This window comes from Portunus trituberculatus, chromosome 9 (genome assembly GCF_017591435.1).
Source record: "Portunus trituberculatus isolate SZX2019 chromosome 9, ASM1759143v1, whole genome shotgun sequence".
NCBI classification, from domain to species: domain Eukaryota; kingdom Metazoa; phylum Arthropoda; class Malacostraca; order Decapoda; family Portunidae; genus Portunus; species Portunus trituberculatus.
The window spans coordinates 1,366,769-1,385,370 of NC_059263.1; the positions used below are offsets into that span (position 1 = coordinate 1,366,769).

General features: G+C 42.7%; 3 protein-coding genes across 11 annotated transcripts in view; 1 reads left to right on the forward strand and 2 right to left on the reverse strand.

Moving 5' to 3' along the window:
* LOC123501152 (malate synthase, glyoxysomal-like) lies at nucleotides 1-8,390 on the reverse strand. 4 transcript variants are annotated; one of them, XM_045249749.1, is made up of 12 exons: nucleotides 8,281-8,390; nucleotides 7,345-7,509; nucleotides 6,536-6,709; nucleotides 6,196-6,273; nucleotides 5,651-5,953; nucleotides 5,319-5,505; nucleotides 4,887-5,027; nucleotides 3,944-4,097; nucleotides 3,574-3,682; nucleotides 3,248-3,338; nucleotides 2,799-2,962; nucleotides 1-1,924 (listed from the first exon to the last, which is right to left on the reverse strand). In XM_045249749.1, the coding sequence occupies exons 2-12, from the start codon at nucleotides 7,489-7,491 to the stop codon at nucleotides 1,688-1,690; spliced, it is 1,785 nt and encodes a 594-aa protein (XP_045105684.1). In that variant the 5' UTR covers nucleotides 7,492-7,509; nucleotides 8,281-8,390; the 3' UTR covers nucleotides 1-1,687. The 4 variants fall into 4 exon arrangements, with proteins under 4 accessions (XP_045105684.1, XP_045105683.1, XP_045105682.1 ...); XM_045249748.1 differs by lacking the exon at nucleotides 8,281-8,390 and adding an exon at nucleotides 8,189-8,260; XM_045249747.1 differs by lacking the exon at nucleotides 8,281-8,390 and adding an exon at nucleotides 7,870-8,001.
* Nucleotides 7,266-14,331, forward strand: LOC123501156 (max-like protein X). 6 transcript variants are annotated; one of them, XM_045249771.1, is made up of 7 exons: nucleotides 7,266-7,383; nucleotides 8,998-9,090; nucleotides 9,804-9,893; nucleotides 10,591-10,811; nucleotides 11,122-11,289; nucleotides 11,695-11,811; nucleotides 13,570-14,331. In XM_045249771.1, exons 2-7 carry the CDS (start codon nucleotides 9,084-9,086, stop codon nucleotides 13,636-13,638), a joined length of 672 nt encoding a protein of 223 aa, XP_045105706.1. In that variant the 5' UTR covers nucleotides 7,266-7,383; nucleotides 8,998-9,083; the 3' UTR covers nucleotides 13,639-14,331. The 6 variants fall into 6 exon arrangements, with proteins under 6 accessions (XP_045105706.1, XP_045105710.1, XP_045105708.1 ...); XM_045249775.1 differs by having other exon boundaries at nucleotides 7,378-7,515; XM_045249773.1 differs by lacking the exon at nucleotides 7,266-7,383 and adding an exon at nucleotides 7,688-7,839.
* The window catches only part of LOC123501148, a 14,401-nt gene continuing 9,932 nt past the window's right edge, over nucleotides 14,134-18,602 (reverse strand). Inside the window, 5 exon segments of the mRNA XM_045249734.1 lie at nucleotides 14,134-16,445; nucleotides 16,687-16,764; nucleotides 17,042-17,158; nucleotides 17,787-17,902; nucleotides 18,220-18,355. Of these exon segments, the coding sequence (XP_045105669.1) occupies nucleotides 16,365-16,445; nucleotides 16,687-16,764; nucleotides 17,042-17,158; nucleotides 17,787-17,902; nucleotides 18,220-18,355 (528 nt within the window). The 3' untranslated portion in view covers nucleotides 14,134-16,364.

An 18,602-nucleotide genomic window follows, 5' to 3' on the forward strand; every position in this document is an offset into this window, starting at 1 on the left:
TTTCTCAAGCAGTATACATTTTTTATTGGGCTGCAGTACATTCTTGGTTCCTGGAAGGTGTTTGTGGTGGACAGCAGATGTTGCCACCACCTCTTTCCTTCATGCCAAAGTATTTTTGTTCTGTATGGCTCATTCACTGAAACCTCATCAATTGATGGGTACTTTGGAACAACAAGGTCATACAGATTACAACTTCTAAATATCTAAAGTCTTTGTGTTAGTAAAATAAGTAGTAGGCTATATGGTAAAAGTAATGAAGGCAGAGTAAGCAGTGCCATACACTGGTCTCACTGCAGAAATAACAACAGTACTGAGGAGAGGGCTGGTCCCTGGTCTCTGGTTCCTGATCCCTGCCCTCCATCCCCTCTATAACTGAAAGGAATGAAGGCCACAGCTGCCTAGGAATGTGTGTAGTGGCAGTTTTGTCCTTACAGCGTGTGGCAGGCCAGATCACCTAGATGGGGCTGTGAGCAACACCATAGAACTATTGATATGTAGTGCATGCATCATGGCCCCTTGCACAACACAACACAAACTAGCTGGCTTTTGAACTCCATTGTACTCAAGTTGTCTATACATACATCACATATCCTACATTATTAAAGACATTTCTTTATTCATAAAATATATTTCATGTGACATTTCCAACACCTCCAAAACAAGCTAACTATATATCTAAAAAAGTCAAATAAAATTAACAAGAGAACAAAGGAAATGTACAGTAAAAATATGTTTACTTATAGCTTTCACTATTCCACCATAACTTTCCACTATCTGGATAAAGATCTGATATGTAACCTTCCACTGCACTCAGGTCTTCTACACATGCATCACATACCCTGCACTACATGAGGAACACCTTTACCAACAGCATAATGCACCATATATCTCATGTGACATACCCAACTCCTAAAAAAATAAGCTAACTATATATAAAAAAACAACTACATGAAGAAAATCACCAAGAAAACATTATCAAAAGAACAAAAGAAATATACTATAAAAATATTGTTCCTTATATCACTTTTTCACTAAACCACTATAATTTTTTTACTAGCTGGATAAGAAGCTGCTAAACAGATCCCTGCACATGGCTTTGTTATAAGAGTACACAGCACCATTTGTTTCCTTAGCACCCTGGGGAACACCTCTAAACCTTCAAATCTTTCCTAAGGGAGTCCAGCACCAGTGGTAGCAAACCCTGCTGAACACTGGCCACTGGACACGGCAGAGAGAGAGAGAGAGAGAGAGAGAGAGAGAGAGAGAGAGAGAGAGAGAGAGAGAGAGAGAGAGAGAGAGAGAGAGAGAGAGAGAGAGAGAGAGAGAGAGAGAGAGAGAGAGAGAGAGAGAGAGAGAGAGAGAGAGAGAGAGAGAAAGGCAGCAATTAACAATACATCAGAGTTGTGATGAATAATACAAAAAATAGATATAGTATTGCACACAGAGTAATAGTTAATACATGTTGTACTTAAGTATTCATTTTCTTTCCTCTTACATTTAACACAAAATGACATTTTGCTAAAAGGGAAATTTCAAGACATTTATCCCATTCTTTTAGCTAACTCACTCAAACCTGCTTGGGAACTGGCATCTAAGTGGCCAGATTTTCTCCTCTTACATAAAAAAAAAAAAGGTATAAACAAGGAACCATTAAGGATCTCAGCTAGGAGGTTTGTGGTGCCAAGAGTTAACAGGAGAGCTTCTGGTGTGCCCTGAAGGTGTGGTCCTGGTTGAGATAAGTCGTCAGGAACTCAGGGAAGTCCCTCTTGGTCACCACTTCCTCAAAAATCTCGGCAGCCACAGACAGCCGTGCCCTTGCTGCATCGTCTGGTGCTATCTCAGTGTCTGCAGAGTCAGTGAATTCCTTGATGAGGGTCTGGACCAACTTGCGGGTGATCACCTGTCCGCTGACTTCCAGTGTGGCCTGTCAGGGAGGAGAGGGTAAGTAGTGGCTCTCCAGGGAAATTCTGCACACTCACTACATCAAGAATGCAACACACAGTTCATATTCCTGACAAGAATTTGGATATATATATATATATATATATATATATATATATATATATATATATATATATATATATATATATATATATATATATATATATATATATATATATAACAACTCATTTTAAAATCAGATGTGAAGGTTGGCCTATCCTTGTGAATGTGAATGTGTGTGTGTGTGTGTGTGTGTGTGTGTGTGTGTGTGTGTGTGTGTGTGTGTGTGTGTGTGTGTGTGTGTGTGTGTGTTTCAATGTTTGATCTGCTGCAGTCTCTGACGAGACAGCCAGACGTTACCCTACGGAACGAGCTCAGAGCTCATTATTTCCAATCTTCGGATAGGCCTGAGACCAGGCACACACCACACACCGGGACAACAAGGTCACAACTCCTCGATTTACATCCCGTACCTACTCACTGCTAGGTGAACAGGGGCTACACGTGAAAGGAGACACACCCAAATATCTCCACCCGGCCGGGGAATCGAACCCCGGTCCTCTGACTTGTGAAGCCAGCGCTCTAACCACTGAGCTACCGGGCGGTGTGTGTGTGTGTGTGTGTGTGTGTGTGTGTGTGTGTGTGTGTGTGTGTGTGTGTGTGTGTGTGTGTGTGTGTGTGTGTGTGTGTGTGTGTGTGTGTGTGTGTGTGTGTGTGTGCGTGTGTGTGTGTGTCCTTGTCTCAGCCTTCACAGCCCACCAAAATAATAAGAAAAGAAATTGATCTGTTTTTGGGTACAGATTAGAGGAGGAGACCCACAGTGAACCAGGAGCCATTGGAGGCACAAGAGCACCCACCCTGTGTCTGATCCACTGCCACACTTGGGACCTGGAGATCTCTGCAGTGGCTGAGTCTTCTACGGCTCCCTTATATATATAGTGGCCCTGTCCTCGGAGCCACGCCGCGATGAACAGGACACCCACCGCCACGTTGTGCTTGAGGCCCTCCAGGGTGACACCTCCTGTATGTGTGGCAAGGGACAGAAAGGTGTGAGTGCCTGCAGTGGCTGGTGAGTGGTGAGTGAGGTGAGTGAGGCAAGTGGGTACATCACTGGCTGCCATCAAGTAAATTGTTGCACACGGAAAATGACGTTTAAATTAAAGGTGAGTAAATGAGTGATTGTATTACTTACTAACATGAAACCATTATTAACAATGACACTATACCTACATAAGAACAAATCTAAATCTAATAACATCTAGAAAATTGCTTAGCTTTGAAGTGACACACCAACACACACACACACCTGCAGGCATCTGTAGAAGGTCAGGTGGAGTCACCTTCACATCGTCTCTCAAATGATCAATTTGGTTGATGAATCCAAAGTTTCTATAAAGCTGAAAATGTAAACAAGATAACTCATGAATACAAATCATGTATAACCCACAAGCACAAAATACATACATTCAATGATAGTAATACTAGTGATAATAATAACAATGTTTTGGCATCTGTTACATTCCAGTCAATGTGAGAAGCATTACTATGGTTGGTGCCTCACACTTGCAGGAACAGTTGGCTACACAGGAACAAAACAACAAATAATTCTAAGAATAACACAATGCTGCCCACCTTGAGCATGACAGGCACCAGACGCAAGTCGTACACCATGAACCCATCTACGCCGGCCATCAACTCCCTCAGCTTGGCCGCCGTCACCTGACTCACCAGGAATGAATCCCTGAAACAAAGAAAACAAGGGAGCATGTCAACTCTCTCTCTCTCTCTCTCTCTCTTACATTTTTTCCCACTAAAAACAAAGGAGCAAGTAATATCTCTCTCTCTCTCTCTCTCTCTCTCTCTCTCTCTCTCTCTCTCTTTGTCTCTTTCTTTTACATTTTGCACTTACACACCCACTTCTGTCCACACTCAATACACAAGCACCATGTAAACACAACCCCTTCACCTCCCAACCCAGCCACTCCAACACTCCTCTACCCACTTGGACTCGAGCATAGTGGCAGCCATTCCCCCTGTGGCGTGGGCTCCCCTTTTGTGGCAGGTGTGCACGACCAGGTCCATGTATGAGCGGAGAAAGTGGCGCTGCATGTTCACGTACTTGTTCCTGTCTGGCAGCACAAAGTCATCTCGGTGACCTGGGTGGCAGAAAGAGGAAGGGATAATAAAGGAGGATTAAAACAAATAAGTATTGAGTGAAGATAAGGTTTAAATGTAGGAAGAGAAAGATGAGGAAGATGAATAAAAGCATGAAGGGCAAGAGGAGGAGGAAATAAATAAGTCTAAATAAGGAAGAGGTTAAAATGGAGGAAAAAAAGGCTGAAGATGAAAAAAAAAAACTATGAAGATAATACAAGAGGAGAAAAATATCAAAATTAGGAAGAAAAGGATAAATGGCATTGTATGTTCATGTATTTGTTCCTGTCTGGCAGCACAAAGTCGTCTCAGTGACCTGGGTGGTGGAAATAGGAAGGAATAATAGACGAAGATTAAAATAGGTAAGTATTAAGTGAAGATAAGGTTTAAGTGTAGGAAGAGAAAGATGAAGGAGAGGATGAACATAGGCATAAAGATAAGAGAAGTAATCTATGGCATCTACTAATCTCTCTCTCTCTCTCTCTCTTACCAATCTTGTTAATGTAAGGTGAACCGTCTCAGAAAATTAATAGAGAAGAATAGAAAAGACAAAAAAAAAAAGAAAAGAAAAAAAAAGAAAAGACAGGAAAAGTAAAGGTAAAGCACAGAGAAGACAGGAAAAGAAAAAGAAAAGGAAAGAGAGGAAAAGAAAAGGAAAAAAGATAGGAAAGGAAGAAAGTGGAAGGAAAATGGGATAAATAGATAATGGCATACACTACACTCTCTCTCTCTCTCTCTCTCTCTCTCTCTCTCTCTCTCTCTCTCTCTCTCTCTCTTTCTTTCTCTCTCACCGAACTTGTTAACGAAGGAAGCAGAGTAGTCCCAGATGCCACAGTTGAGGCCGATGGAGTGATGGCGGAGTTCGTACAGTATTGCCTCCATCTCAAAGGAAGCGAGGACGTTCTCTATCAACACGCATGACTTGATGGTTCCTGAAGAATTTGTTTTCATATCTAGACTGGTTTCTCTTTGCACAAGGTCTTGATTATTGCACAATTGATAGACATAAAATTGTTGATATACCATATATATAAAACTACATGTCTTAAATACAAATTACAATATTACTATAAATGTCAGTAAAGACAATCAAATGGAAACTGAGAGAGAGAGAGAGAGAGAGAGAGAGAGAGAGAGAGAGAGAGAGAGAGAGAGAGAGAGAGAGAGAGAGAGAGAGAGAGAGAGAGAGAGAGACAGGGTGCATCATTAGTCTTCTAACTAACCTCTAGGAATGTCAAGCTGATCCTGAGCCCAACAGAAGATCTTGTCCCACAGGTGTGCCTCATTAGCACCCTCCACCTTCGACAGGTAGAAGTAGGGTCCACTCTCAGCCTGAATGAGCCGTCCTGCACAGTGGAACATCAGCAGGCCAAAGTCAAACAGAGGGCCGGGCACCTCCCGCCCATCCACCTGGAAGGACCACAGGAATATGAAGATCCCCATGAATGCACATCATGCCAAAAGACTCTTCTGCATAAACAGCCACAAAAATACAATCAGATATTAAATTGTCAAAAGTTGAAGCTGCCAAAGCTTTCTGAAGAGTGTTGCTCACCAGTATGTTGTGTTCAATCATGTTCCAGGCCCGGGGCCGCAGCATCAGCACCGGCAGGCTGCCAATGTCCCCAATGTCTGGGAACAAGCCATACACTGCCTTGTACACGTTGTAGAGGCCCCGGAGCTGGGCCGACCATGTCGGGCAGTGACCATCATCAAAGTCTGTCTGGATACCATTAACCTTGCACTTCAGAGCAGCCACAAAATGCTCCGTGTTGGCAGGGGACACGTCCCCAAGGTCCAGCCTGCGGTCTTGTAGCCTCCTTGGGGCAGGCTCCACCCTCCAGTCAGGTGCCTCAGCCTGTGAGTGAGAGCTGAGGGTAGAGACACACCACCTTCCACAGCCTGTCACAGGGACACAAATGTCCTCAGTTATTCAAGAAATTTAAACTTTAGGTTTTTGCAATGACAACTTTATTATAATAATTTTCTGTATTACTACTCCTCTTCCTCACTACACACAGAAACACTCAGGAACAACACTTCAGCAGGAGTTGCAACCAGTAGCCAGGAATGCTGGCATGCATAGAACATAAGACTCACCTGTGGGTTGATCATGAATGTTGGACGGCTGCTTGTCACATCAAGTTCCACTTTTCTTCTAACTCTCTCGTTCAGCATCTTAGTGGCATTAAAAAGGTGTGTCAATCATCATCAGTAACAAGACTAAAAAGGTGTGTCAGTCATCATCAGCAGCAAGCCATTCAGTAATTGTAAGAGTACAGGTAGTAGTAGTAGTAGTAGTAGTAGTAGTAGTAGTAGTAGTAGTAGTAGTAGTAGTAGTAGTAGTAGTAGTAATAGTAGTAGTGTAATTTCAAGTACAGCTTTTTTAAAGGAGTTGAGGTAAGGCACAAAAGTTTCAGAATATGGTCTTGAGACTTACAAGGTCCACTTCAGTGTTGAACCGCCTTGTCAGGTCAGCCACAAACTTGAGGGCAGGAGGGGTGAGCAGGGTGGTGTGTGCCTCCTCCAGACCTTTGGGTGGTGGCTCCACTTCCACACCCCCTGCCTCCATTGCCGAGGTTCCATGCCATCCAATGTTGACAGGCTTGGGTTTCTGAAATGGAGACAAGTTAATCAATGGCACACCACTGTTTATCCCAACACTGACAAGATTAGGAGTGGCTGTGTGCATGTGTTTGTCTTAACCATGCCAAGCTGCTCTTGTATTACATCCCCACAGCATTTCACTCCCACTTTACATCCCCACAGCATCCCACAGCCACCTCACATCCCAGTAACATTCTGTCCTGCTTTGCATCCCAACATCTCATATCTCCATAGCATCCCACAGCAACCTCACATCCCCACAGCATCCCACAGCCGTCTTACATCCTTACAATCCACAGCCACCTCACGGCACTGTCCTAATATAGAGGTCCCTCCAGCTTTCCTCATTTCCTGGCTACCCCTTCGCAATTCTTTCAAGCAGCTGATTTGACGTCATCTGGAGGGACCTGTACATTAGGACAATGCCCACCTCACAGCATTACAGTATCCCCGTTCACCTCACCCTTATCTCCAGTCACCTCACATCCCCATAGCAATACACAGCCACCTCATATCCCTACACCTCAATCCATCTCACATTCCCACAGCATCCCGTCCTCTCACATCCCATCCGTCTCATCACAGCATCCCACTGCATATAATCCCTCCAATCTTCCCCAGCCAGGCTCCCTACACACTCACCTGAGCAGCATCCTTGTGACACCTGCGAGCGAGGTTCAGGTGAGTAGCTATAACACGCAGGCGCTCCTCTTTCCTATTACCATTTGGCTCCATTCTCTCCCTCAGCTGTGGTTGGGGAAGTTTTGGGACTGTTGCTGGGGGATTCATTGCTGGCCGATGGTGGTTCTGCATGTATGTTACTTTTAATAGCATTAAGATTAGTTTGCATTGCGTCCTTGCCCTTCATGTTGCTTATCGAGTGAATCAAAGCTGAAAATACCCACGGGGAAGCATTATCTTGTAAGGGGGAAGGTATTCAGACTGGATTTTTTTTTATTGTATATCAGTATATTTTTTATGAGGGCTGCTGCGAGGAGGTAGGATGGAGCAGGAAGGGAGGTGTGGGGGGGTGTATAGAAGGCCATAGTGCAGTGTTGGATATATTACGCAGCACATGTGATAAGCTGCTGTCGTAAACAAACCTCGGCCACCACAACATCACAACAGCTGATCGACGTGAGTGTTTAAAGGGCTTCACTTGCTCACCTCACCTCCTCCAGTTCGTGCTTCAGGGAGGGTTTGCTGGGGGCTGACTTAAGGGCCACGTGCCACAAATAGCTGGGGTAAGGAGGGAGGGAGGGATACAGGGTGAACAAGAAGCCAAGGTCACTGCTTCTGTTGCTATACCAGTATTCCTTCAATTTGGTTGTTATATAAGATCACCTGCCTTACGTACCGGGTTTTCCCTCACCTGAGTTTGTTTGGTGTTGTGTTGTGCATGTGTGATTAGCCCTACATGGCCGAGGATTAAGGAAGTAGCCCCGATAAGCATATTGAATGGGTAATTATTGGTTTGCACTCTTACCTCACGTGCTCTCAGTTTCCCCCGCCCTACTTCACTACTTCATCCACACAGCATTCTCGTCATGCATCATCCCCACAGCAACCAACAGTTACCTCATATCACCACAGCGCCCCGACGGTCACCTCATATCTCCACAGCATCGCACAGCCACCTCATATCACCACTGCATCTCACAGCCATTTCATATCACCCCAGCAACCCTACGGTCATTGCATATCTCCACAGCAACCCACAGCCACTTCATATCTCCATAGCATCCCACAGCCAGTTCACATTTTCACAGCATTACCTAACCACCTCTCATCCATACACCATCATCCAGCCAGCTTATATCCCCACAGCATCCCACAACCACAACACATTGTCACAGCATCTCACAGCTAGCTTACATTGCCACAGCATCCCACAGTCAACTCACATCCCTACACCATCACCCAGCCACTTCACATCCCTACAGCAAAATCCCCAGGAACAAATATAACAAAATATGTTTTCCCAAACGTACCCTAAGAGGGGCTATGTGTCTTGATTCACCCAAACCTAATGTAAGCTAACCTAACATGGGGGCTGCACTCTCTCAACACACCTTATCCCCTCCATACTACATGACTGGGCTAGCATATACTCTTGACTTTTGAAACAGTGGCAGACTGTGCAGTTGTCACACCATTATCTCACTGTGCCTGGCAAAGATAGAAAATGTCAATTGTCTCCTAGTATGGTGTCATAATTTAAAGGAGAGACACAAATTGATGTCTGAAGGAGATGATGATGATATAGGAGAGTGAGCTTTGTTCCATGGTCGACAGAGTGGCATGGCCTGCCTGTAGCGGAACCAGCAGCCCAGGTGGTGAGTGGCCGAGACAGCACAGAAAGCACCATTGCAGACGTCAACATGGACGGTGAGTGTTGTGTTGTGGTTTGTGTCTGATCACTGCAGTTGTTTTTGTTGTTATTGTGATTGGTGTTGTTGTTGCTAATGGTTGTGGTTGTGGTAATGATGGTAATGGTGCCTGACCCACCCAACCTACTGGTGTTCACTTGCATGATAAACACACACTCAGAGTCACAGGATGTGCACACCTTAGCTTGTAGTATTACCTGCATGAGTCACATGGGTCATATAGTGTTATTTTTATCACCCATTTCTGTGGGGTTTAATTACTGTACCTATATTGATGTCAGAATGTATAGAGAGCATTCTGTACGTGAATCCAGTAGTGTCAGTACCTGTGTGTCCATCCTAGCTCATACTAGTATGTACTTCAGGAAGTCAAGAGTGTTATGTTAGTGCCAGAAGGAAAGACACGTCACTTGCCAAACACAAACACCAAGCACCACTGTCACTTGCTAGACACAAGCACCACTGTCACTTACTGGACACAAACACCACTTTTCCCTTCGCCTCAAGAAGCAGTGCATGATGCCAACAGGTTCAGTAATGAGAATACAGACTTGTAGTGCTAGTGACCCATGAATCAGTGCAGCAGGTCAAGCAGATGTTGTTTCCTCCCCGTCACCCTCCCCACTGCCGGAATAATTTTCATAACCTCCTCCCTGATCCCCTTCATTGATGGGTGTTGCACTAAAACCCCGGTGTTCCCCACCCCCCCAGAGGAGCGGGAGTGTGACCAGCGTTATCCCTTCTCACGCTGCAGCTCCACCGGTTCCATCCACACCCTCACTTCCTCGGCCAACAACACAGGTCAGCCAAGCCAGACTCTCAGGGGTAGCCTCTCATTCAAGTCTTGCTCCTGTTGTCTGGTTACCAGTAGGGTGTGCAAGAGTCAGGCACCAGCCCCAGGCTTGTTTATGTGTTACTTACCTGTATGTGTTGCTTCTCCATGTAAATCATAACTAATCTCATGGAATTGATTACATCTCCAACTCTTTGTGTCTTATTAAGGGTTGGAAACTTATGACTTTTATTTTTTATTTATCTATCCATTTTTCTCTGTGTGGACTGACTTTTTTTTTTTTATGTCATATCAACTCTAAAAAGTTGAAGGTAATAATATGAATATAATTTAAATAACTTAGAGCTCCCCTTGGAATAAGTAAAGAATACCAGAGATGCTAATTAGGTGTAATATGCATACTATTTGTACTGGCTAAATCATTGTAGAGACATATAATACAAGCTTGTTCATAGTAAAAATGCCTTCCAACATTATGTAGCTATACTTTCAGTTAAAAGGAATAAAACATTTAAAAAATTATAAACTTTGGAATCTGAACATAGCAGTGAGCCAAAAAATATTGCCTAAATATGCACATTTTGTGAAGCAGTTAGTATTGATTTTAACATGACAACTCTTTGAGGACAGTTTAAAATTTGCTTTGTGTGTGAGGATAAGTAAAGTAACAAACTCTTACTTGGTGATGCCCTCCTTTCTCCAAAGACGTGACTGATGATGAGGACAGTGACCGAGGGAACCAGATGAGCTACAAGGAGCGGAGGCGTGAAGCACACACACAGGCCGAGCAGAAGAGACGCAATGCCATCAACAAGGGCTATGATTCCCTGCAGGACCTAGTGCCAACCTGCCAGAGTTCAGAGCAGGGCCAGGGCTACAAGATGTCCAAGGCTACTGTCCTACAGAAGAGCATTGACTACATCCAGGTCTGACAACCACACTACAGTTTCTTATATCTGACACACACATGTAAGATGACATCAAAGGTAAAACTGAACCAAGAAATTTGATTCAGCAAAAGAATGAGTTACAAAATAATGATAGCACTATATTATAATTTTCTTATATATTTTTTTATTTTTGGCTAACATTTAAGAGTATACCATATTTCACCATTTTCTAAGCATTATCCAGCATTTAGTATTTTTATGTCAGTGCATACATTTAGAAGAAATCCACAATAGATCCATACATCCTTGATTATATAGTGATAATGGTAATAACTGATACCTGTAGTTCCTGAAGAAGGAGAAGAGCAAGCAAGAGGAGGATGTGGCAGCCCTCAAGAAGGAGGTGGTGGCTCTCACTATCATGAAGCTGAACTATGAGCAGATTGTGTCTGCCCATCAGAGCCAGCCAGGCCAACTCAGCAAACAGATCTCTGATGACGTGAAATTCCAAGTAGTAAGAATATTTGTCTTTACCTTAATGTGGTAGTTGAAGGTTTTGGTGGTAAGGAGAGCTGAGTGATAATCATTCTTATTGAGAGTTGATAGGTAGAGATACAGAGTTACAGATGGTTGTAATGGTAAAATAAAATACAGTGAAAGTAATGTGGGACTGAAAGAATGTCAGTGATAGAAAATAATGCACATAAAAACAAGAAATAAGAGAAAAGTAATGAAGTTTCATAGTTTATATTTGCAGCTAGTCCCAAAAGCACACAACCACAGCACAGCACAGCACAACATCATCAGAGATCATCAAGCTGCATAGTGCAAGAAGTAAAAGTGTGTGTGTGTTTTGTAATGCAAAGGAGAGAACAGTAAGCAGTGATTGACACCTCTGCTCTACTTGTCACCTCCTCAGTTCCGTGCAGTGATGGACTCCCTCTACCAGTCCTTTGAGCAGGCCGTGTCCACCAGTAACTTTGCAGAGATCTCAGGCTCAGTCATCTCTTGGGTGGAGGAACACTGCAAGCCTCAGGTCAGTGTGTCTGCTTGTCTGGTCATCACAGCACTGATATTCTACTTATTACTCATTTCTGCCCTCAGCTCAGACAGTTAGTCTTTAGTTTTCTTGTTTGTTATGGCATGGCACTTGTAAAAATGTGTCTGCACTTATTCCCTGGTAATAAAATTATACTTTTATATATTTGACCAGAATTTGAATAATATTTTAGAGAAAATACAATGTAAGATTCCCTTGTGCAGCTGCCAGCACTTGATTCCTTGCCAATCTTTGAGATATAATTTTCAGTAGCAACACCTGGTAGCCCCACACCAGGTGAAGGCTTCAGTTTTGTTTTATTGGTTCAACCACCCCAAAAACTAAGCCTTTGGGCTCCACCCACTTAACCTTCCCCTCCTGCTCCATACCCTGTCCTTCCCAGTGATCAGTGTTACCATGTCATCTCTTTCTCTCTCTCCACCACCCTCCTTGTCTGTGTGTGTGTGTGTGTGTGTGTGTGTGTGTGTGTGTGTATGTTGCCTTCTGTTTCATTGCAAAGATTGTGATAATGTGTATTTACCTAGTTGTTACAAGGGTCGAGTGGGGCTCATAGTGACCTGTCTCCTTATCTAATTTTATTCAACTTTTCCTTAAATTTATGCACACTCTCTGCTGTTACAGTTTCATCATTCAAGCTGTTCCAGATATCCACCATCCTATGTGGAAAACTAAACTTTTTCATGTTTTTCAGACATTGACCTTTTCTGAACTTCTTAGGGTGTCTTCATGTCCATCTATCTCCATCTTCAGTCAGTGATACCAGGTCTTGTTCCATACGGTTCACTCTCTTGTACGTCATTATCAGATCTCCTCTTTCCCATCTATCCTTCAAAGTTACTAGTTCCATTTCCTTTAGTCCCTCTTCATTGGGAAGTTCCTTTATTTCTTGTACGATTGTTGTGGCTGTCCTTTGGATTTGTTCTAGTTTCCTGATGTCATTTTGCATGTGTGGTGACCACACCATTGCTGCATGTTCAAGTCTAGGTCTTTGTCATCATACTCTTGTCCATGTAGTCAAATACCATCATGATATTTGATAGTGTCTTCTATGTTGAAGCAAGTAACCCATTTGTGTGTCTTTCTGGGGGTCAGGGTGTTTTGTATAATCACTCGCAGGTCCTTCTCTTCCTTCTTTTTCATTATAACCTCTTCTCCCATTTTGTACTCCCATGTAGGTGTTCTACTACTTTTACCCATTTCCATCACATGGCTTTTTTTGTCATTAAATTCTAATTTCTACTTCTGGCTCCATTCCCAGATTGTCATTATCTCTGCAATTTCATACAATCCTCATTGTTCCTTATTTTTCTCAAGAGTTTCGTCTGTGTGTGTGTGTGTGTGTGTATTTACCTAGTTGTATTGTACAGGGTTCGATGGGGGCTTATAGTGTTCTGCCTCTATGTCTCCATTTATCCAATTTTTCCTCAAAGTTATCCTCATTACAAGGAGGGTGTTGGAGAGAGAGAGAGAGAGAGAGAGATGCCATGGTAATGCTCTGATCACTGGGAGGGACAGGTATGAAGCAGGAGGGGAAGGTCAAGTGGGTGGAGCTTAAAGGCTTAGTTTTTGAGTTGGTTGAACCAATCAAAGGAAAACTGAAGCCTTCACCTGGTGTGAGACTACCAGATGTTGCTACTGATAAATTACATGGCTAGGATCGGCGAGAAGTCAAGTGCTGGCGTCTGTACATGCACTGTCCATACCTCATGAGCATTGGTGTTGGTCTGTCCTCAGATCCTGCGTGAGATCATGTGTGGAGTCCTGCAGCAGCTTGGACAGCCTGAGTCAGCCTTCATCTCCTAGCACTGCAGCCTCACATACCCTGGCCACCGCCATGCTCCTCGTGCCATCATCAGTCCTATGCATTTCTTGGATATCTATCTTTTATAACTGTGTGAATGTTTTTGTTGAAGATGTCAAATCTGTATCTGTAGAGTTTTATTGGTGTGGAAATATTAGAATCTATTAGATGAGCCATTATTTAAGACACTGATTTAATTCCAAAAGTAAAGAATTTATTGAGGCTTTTATAACAAAATAATCAGAAACATTACTTTAGTTAATGTTTTTATTTAAGACGGTTACTACTGTGAGTAAGCACATGTTAATTTGAATACATGCATCTCTTGATTACTACCACAGGAATGTGTAGCTATGAGCGACACATTCCAACTCTGTCTGTCGTATTTCACATCTATGAAAGACTCATAGTCGTGGTGGTCCTCTGTGGCATAATCATTACTGGTACAACAATAAAATATCATGGTGTGTGAAAATAATATAAAAGAAAAGACCATGCCTTTTTCATATATATATTTTTTTAATTTACTTTGTTGTATAAACAGCAAGTATGTGATAAACATTAAAATTTCACAACAATTGTCACATTTGAGATCTGTATGAGCAAAAAACACTTATTACTCTTAAACCCTTGAAAAAATAAGTAATGTAATGTACTTTCAGACTTAAGACAAATAATGATAAAACAAGAGCATGGCCACTGTCTTGATTCACCTGACTAGCTCCAAGAGGTGCACCCTGGGCACCAGCCTCACAAGCGTTCCTCACCCCCACAAAAAAGATCACTACAAAATTACCAGGAGGCTACTCAGCATCCTTAGAAACTATGCAAAAAACCTCTTTAAAATAAAGTACTCTTGCTAAACTAAAATTCAGTAAATCTAATATTGCAAAGATTCATTGTCAACATGCACCTCTGGAAGCTTTGAGCCTTAAGTCTTTGCTTGTTGCTTTAACTAATACAGACCTTTCCAATGATGGGGCCTGGCCTTGCCTGCACAGGCTTAGCAACCACTTGAAGGATTACACTGCCAGGCCACAGCAGCCAGTTGTCTGGACAAATACCAAAGGTGCCAGAGTCCTTTAAGAGAATCTAGTTTGAACTATTTTGGATACTATACCTGCAAATAGTGTACTTTGATGTAGTTTTCTAAACATAAATTTAAATCTACTGTTTATTTTCTTGGCCTGCCACTTAGCATTCAAGCTGTTGACTAAGCCCCTGTTTTTCTCAATTAACCAAGAGCTGCTTGTGATGGCAGCAAGCCTCACTCTTGCTCCCCAACCTTTCCTTGCTGCCTCGATAAGGAGGCAGTCCTGGAAGGCTGACACTTGAGTGGACATGTAACTGGGTAATTACAGCTGCCAGAGGTGTGACCCGAATCAATCACACAGAGACGTTGTGAGAACCTGGAAGTGCGCCCAAGCATTCCTGGGTCTCCTGGGTGCACCTCCATATCACATGAGTTTTGTGCTTCAGGTGCAAAAAAAGAGGATGGGGTAGGAGAGGGCACCGGAGAATTGGTTTACACATAGTGACTCCAAAAAAACGGTTCCTGCCTAACAAAATATAAGTGGTTGTCAATTTCCTCTTGTTCAAAGTGACAAATCTAAAAAGGTCAGAGTACAAAACAGAGATCTACAAATTTGCTTCTGAAAGACATCATAGGACAGGGATTCCAAGTATGAATCAAAATTAGTCCATGCCCCGAAGGGCGGCGCTACCACAGGCGTCATACCGTGTGGTGCAAACACTAATGGAGAATCATTAGAAAAAAAAAAAATCAATCCTCTCGTTCAAACCATCTGGTAGTGAGTTGTATCGACTGAGGGGTTTTCTTCACTCTTTCCCACACTGACTGGAGTCAACTGTCAACATAAGACTCACCATCGTCCATAACAAGTGAAAAACGAGACACTGCCCATTACACAGGAGTTATTATGGATCCGAAACTTGAAACACAAAATGCAGGACCACGCTGCACCCAGCAGAATGTAGTACTCTGTTTTGGGCAAACTGGTGGAGTCCTTTCAGCCTTTCACCTGCACTTCTAAATTGCTCAGGCCAAAAGCTGAGAGGGCAACCATGCAGGGCTCAAAGGGTGTGATCAGGTTTTGTGTGGTGCTGGGGTTCCCACCGGCGGCAGACTGGCGATGTGAGGGTCTGGCTAGCTAATGTAGGAGTGTTTACTGACAACTGGATGGACATTGAACTTGGAGCACACAGGTTCCACAAAAAAGTGAGCAAGATTGAGCCAGACAACATTACGCAAACATGGGGATACACGACGGAACGGACTGCCACCATTACTCATAATGCCTCCGCAACCGCCACTTCCACATCTCTATCCATCACTTACCTATTTCACTTCCTTACCATAAAAAATAAAAATAATGCAATTTATTTTGACCTAATACTCTAAGATATTAGAATTTCTGAGCACCGATTCCTCACAAAGAGAGAAACTTAATCACTTATTATGAAATCAGTATCTAGTCTTGAGTTGGTGGGTGAGACACCAACCTCAGGACTGTCCCTCCACTTCCAATCACTGGGCTGGACAGCACCAACACTGTCCCACGTGTATCACAAGACACGTCAACTAAACCTAAGGTGTATTTTCTTCCTGCTGCAGCCTGGTTGGACAGGGCCAAGCATCGAGTATTTGAATCCAGCCTGAGTTGCTTGTCACCGGGGTGGTTGCAAGCCACCTGTGCCATGGGTTGTCTCATGGAGAGCTGGGCAGGGCCTTCAGCTCTCGGGGCATCCGACATTCCACCACTTCCCCAGTCTTGTTGCCCACTAGCAGCTGGAGAAAGAAAATGTTTCTAAGCCAAGAATAACTCCATCTAAATAAAAGTCTGATAGTCTATTAACTGTATAAACTGTATATCATGAAATAATAAGTCAATAGTAAATCATAAATGTTAAAAGTCTGTTTTTGTAAGAAATGAATGGCTGTAATCTATCTAGGATGTGGAACAGAACACTAATGCAACCAACCATTTTTACAAAACCCTAAAACTGTGCCCCTAAAGGCAAAGACTCACCCTGTCCTTGTACAGAGCAGAACATATGAACATCTTGTTGGTTGATTCTACTGATAGTCTATGTAGAAGCTTCCCAGTCTAAAAAGAAAACATTTTGTCTCAATACAATATTGTATTTCATTGAGAGATGGCACCAGTGGCTACACAGATACAAAATTATTGAAGCCAAAAGCAATTGACAACTTTCTAAACTCCCTATATCAGCAGTTATCATATATCAGTCATTATCAATTTGATCAGTTTAGGAAACCTAACAGTCAATGAATCTACATTTCTTTGATCACTGGTGATACTACTAGTTGTTTCACATCACATTGATATATATATACTCTCGTTGACAGGAAATAAAACGTACCTTGAAGCAGAATATTCTGACAAGTCCATCGTAACATGTGGCCACGAGATAGTCCCTGTAGACAGTGAGGCAAGACACATCAGCCTCACTCTCCAGGTGTCCACGGCTACTGCCAGACTGTAAACATGTTGGAGATGCCATGTACTACCAAGTAATGAAGCCTATTTAAAAAAAAAAAAAAAAAAAAAAAAAAAAACCAGGATCCTGTTCCCACTAAGATATTTAAATGCCTTGCACTGCTGCATCACAGCCTGACTTGCACACCAACACAAGTGGTATAACTCACTGCTTGTAAACACATAAAATTCATACTAAAAATAGTTTTTTCCTATAATTTTGTCATCTGTCATTCCTCTCTCCACTATGGTCAGCTAACTAAGCACAAGTGCTGGAGGCCTTTAGCTCTCTCCCAGATATTGACAGGGAGGATATTAGAGATTGTTTGGTCTGTGCTATGGATAAAAATATTCACAAATGAACTACAAGGTAACCAAGAATTGTCTTAGGAACATCAAAAAAGGCTTATGCAGCAAAATAGGACAGCTAATATCAGAAAATACACAGAAAACAACGTAGATTTTCCCAGTGTAAGTCAAGATGGTGACACCTTCCCCTTTTGACTAATTAATATCTATTCATAAAGGGACAAGGTGCCTATCATTCTTCAGTTAGTGAACAAGGTACCACCACCTAGCTGGTAAAAGAGAAGGCAATAATGACATGAGAAGCAGCTTGCAACACTAACCGTGAAATCGTGGTACACAATGATCTTCTCGGAACCTCCAGTGTACAGCAGGCCACTGTAGGAGACTGTGGCATACACTGTCATCTGGATGTGTTCCAGTGTGCGGAGGAACAACCCTAGTGGTGGAAAATGTCACAGTTACTACAATTCTATATATAAAGTTGTAAGAAAAATGCAAGAACAGAAAAAAAGGAGTACATGTGTAAAAGAAATGTCAGTAAAAGGAGAAATTGAAAGATTAAGATGTGCAGTGGCTGCCCTCTGTGTGACCACACAATGCTGAATCAAACTATTGCATTGATACCTACTAAGAAATTAGTCTTTATTTTCATGACTTGTTACAGTAAGAGACACCTGTCTTCAATACATCTTTCACTTCCAATTACTTGACCCCTTTCATCACCACAAACCCAACACATCCGCTGCCACTAACCTGTCATGGCATCACGAATCATGAGTGGCGTGGTCTTGGCCGCCACCAGCAGCACGCGGCGGCCACCCTCCGTCATGGCCTTCATGCTGGTCACAGCCTTGCCGCAGAACTGTACCATTTCCGTCACTCCTTTGTCCTGCCGAGGGACAACCACATGTCATGAACAGTTGCTTCAGAAATCTCTTTAAATATCATAAAAATAATTTAAGATATTGAAAACTTTCCATTTCAACTTGTTACATTCCTACTTTGTTTAGTACAGACTTTAAATCAATACATACTAACACAAATTACTAATAACAATCAGGGAAGTGGAGGCAACTAACTTAGGTAATTTACAAGCAAAGATCTTAATTTTGAGACCTCCCAAAAAAGACAACCCA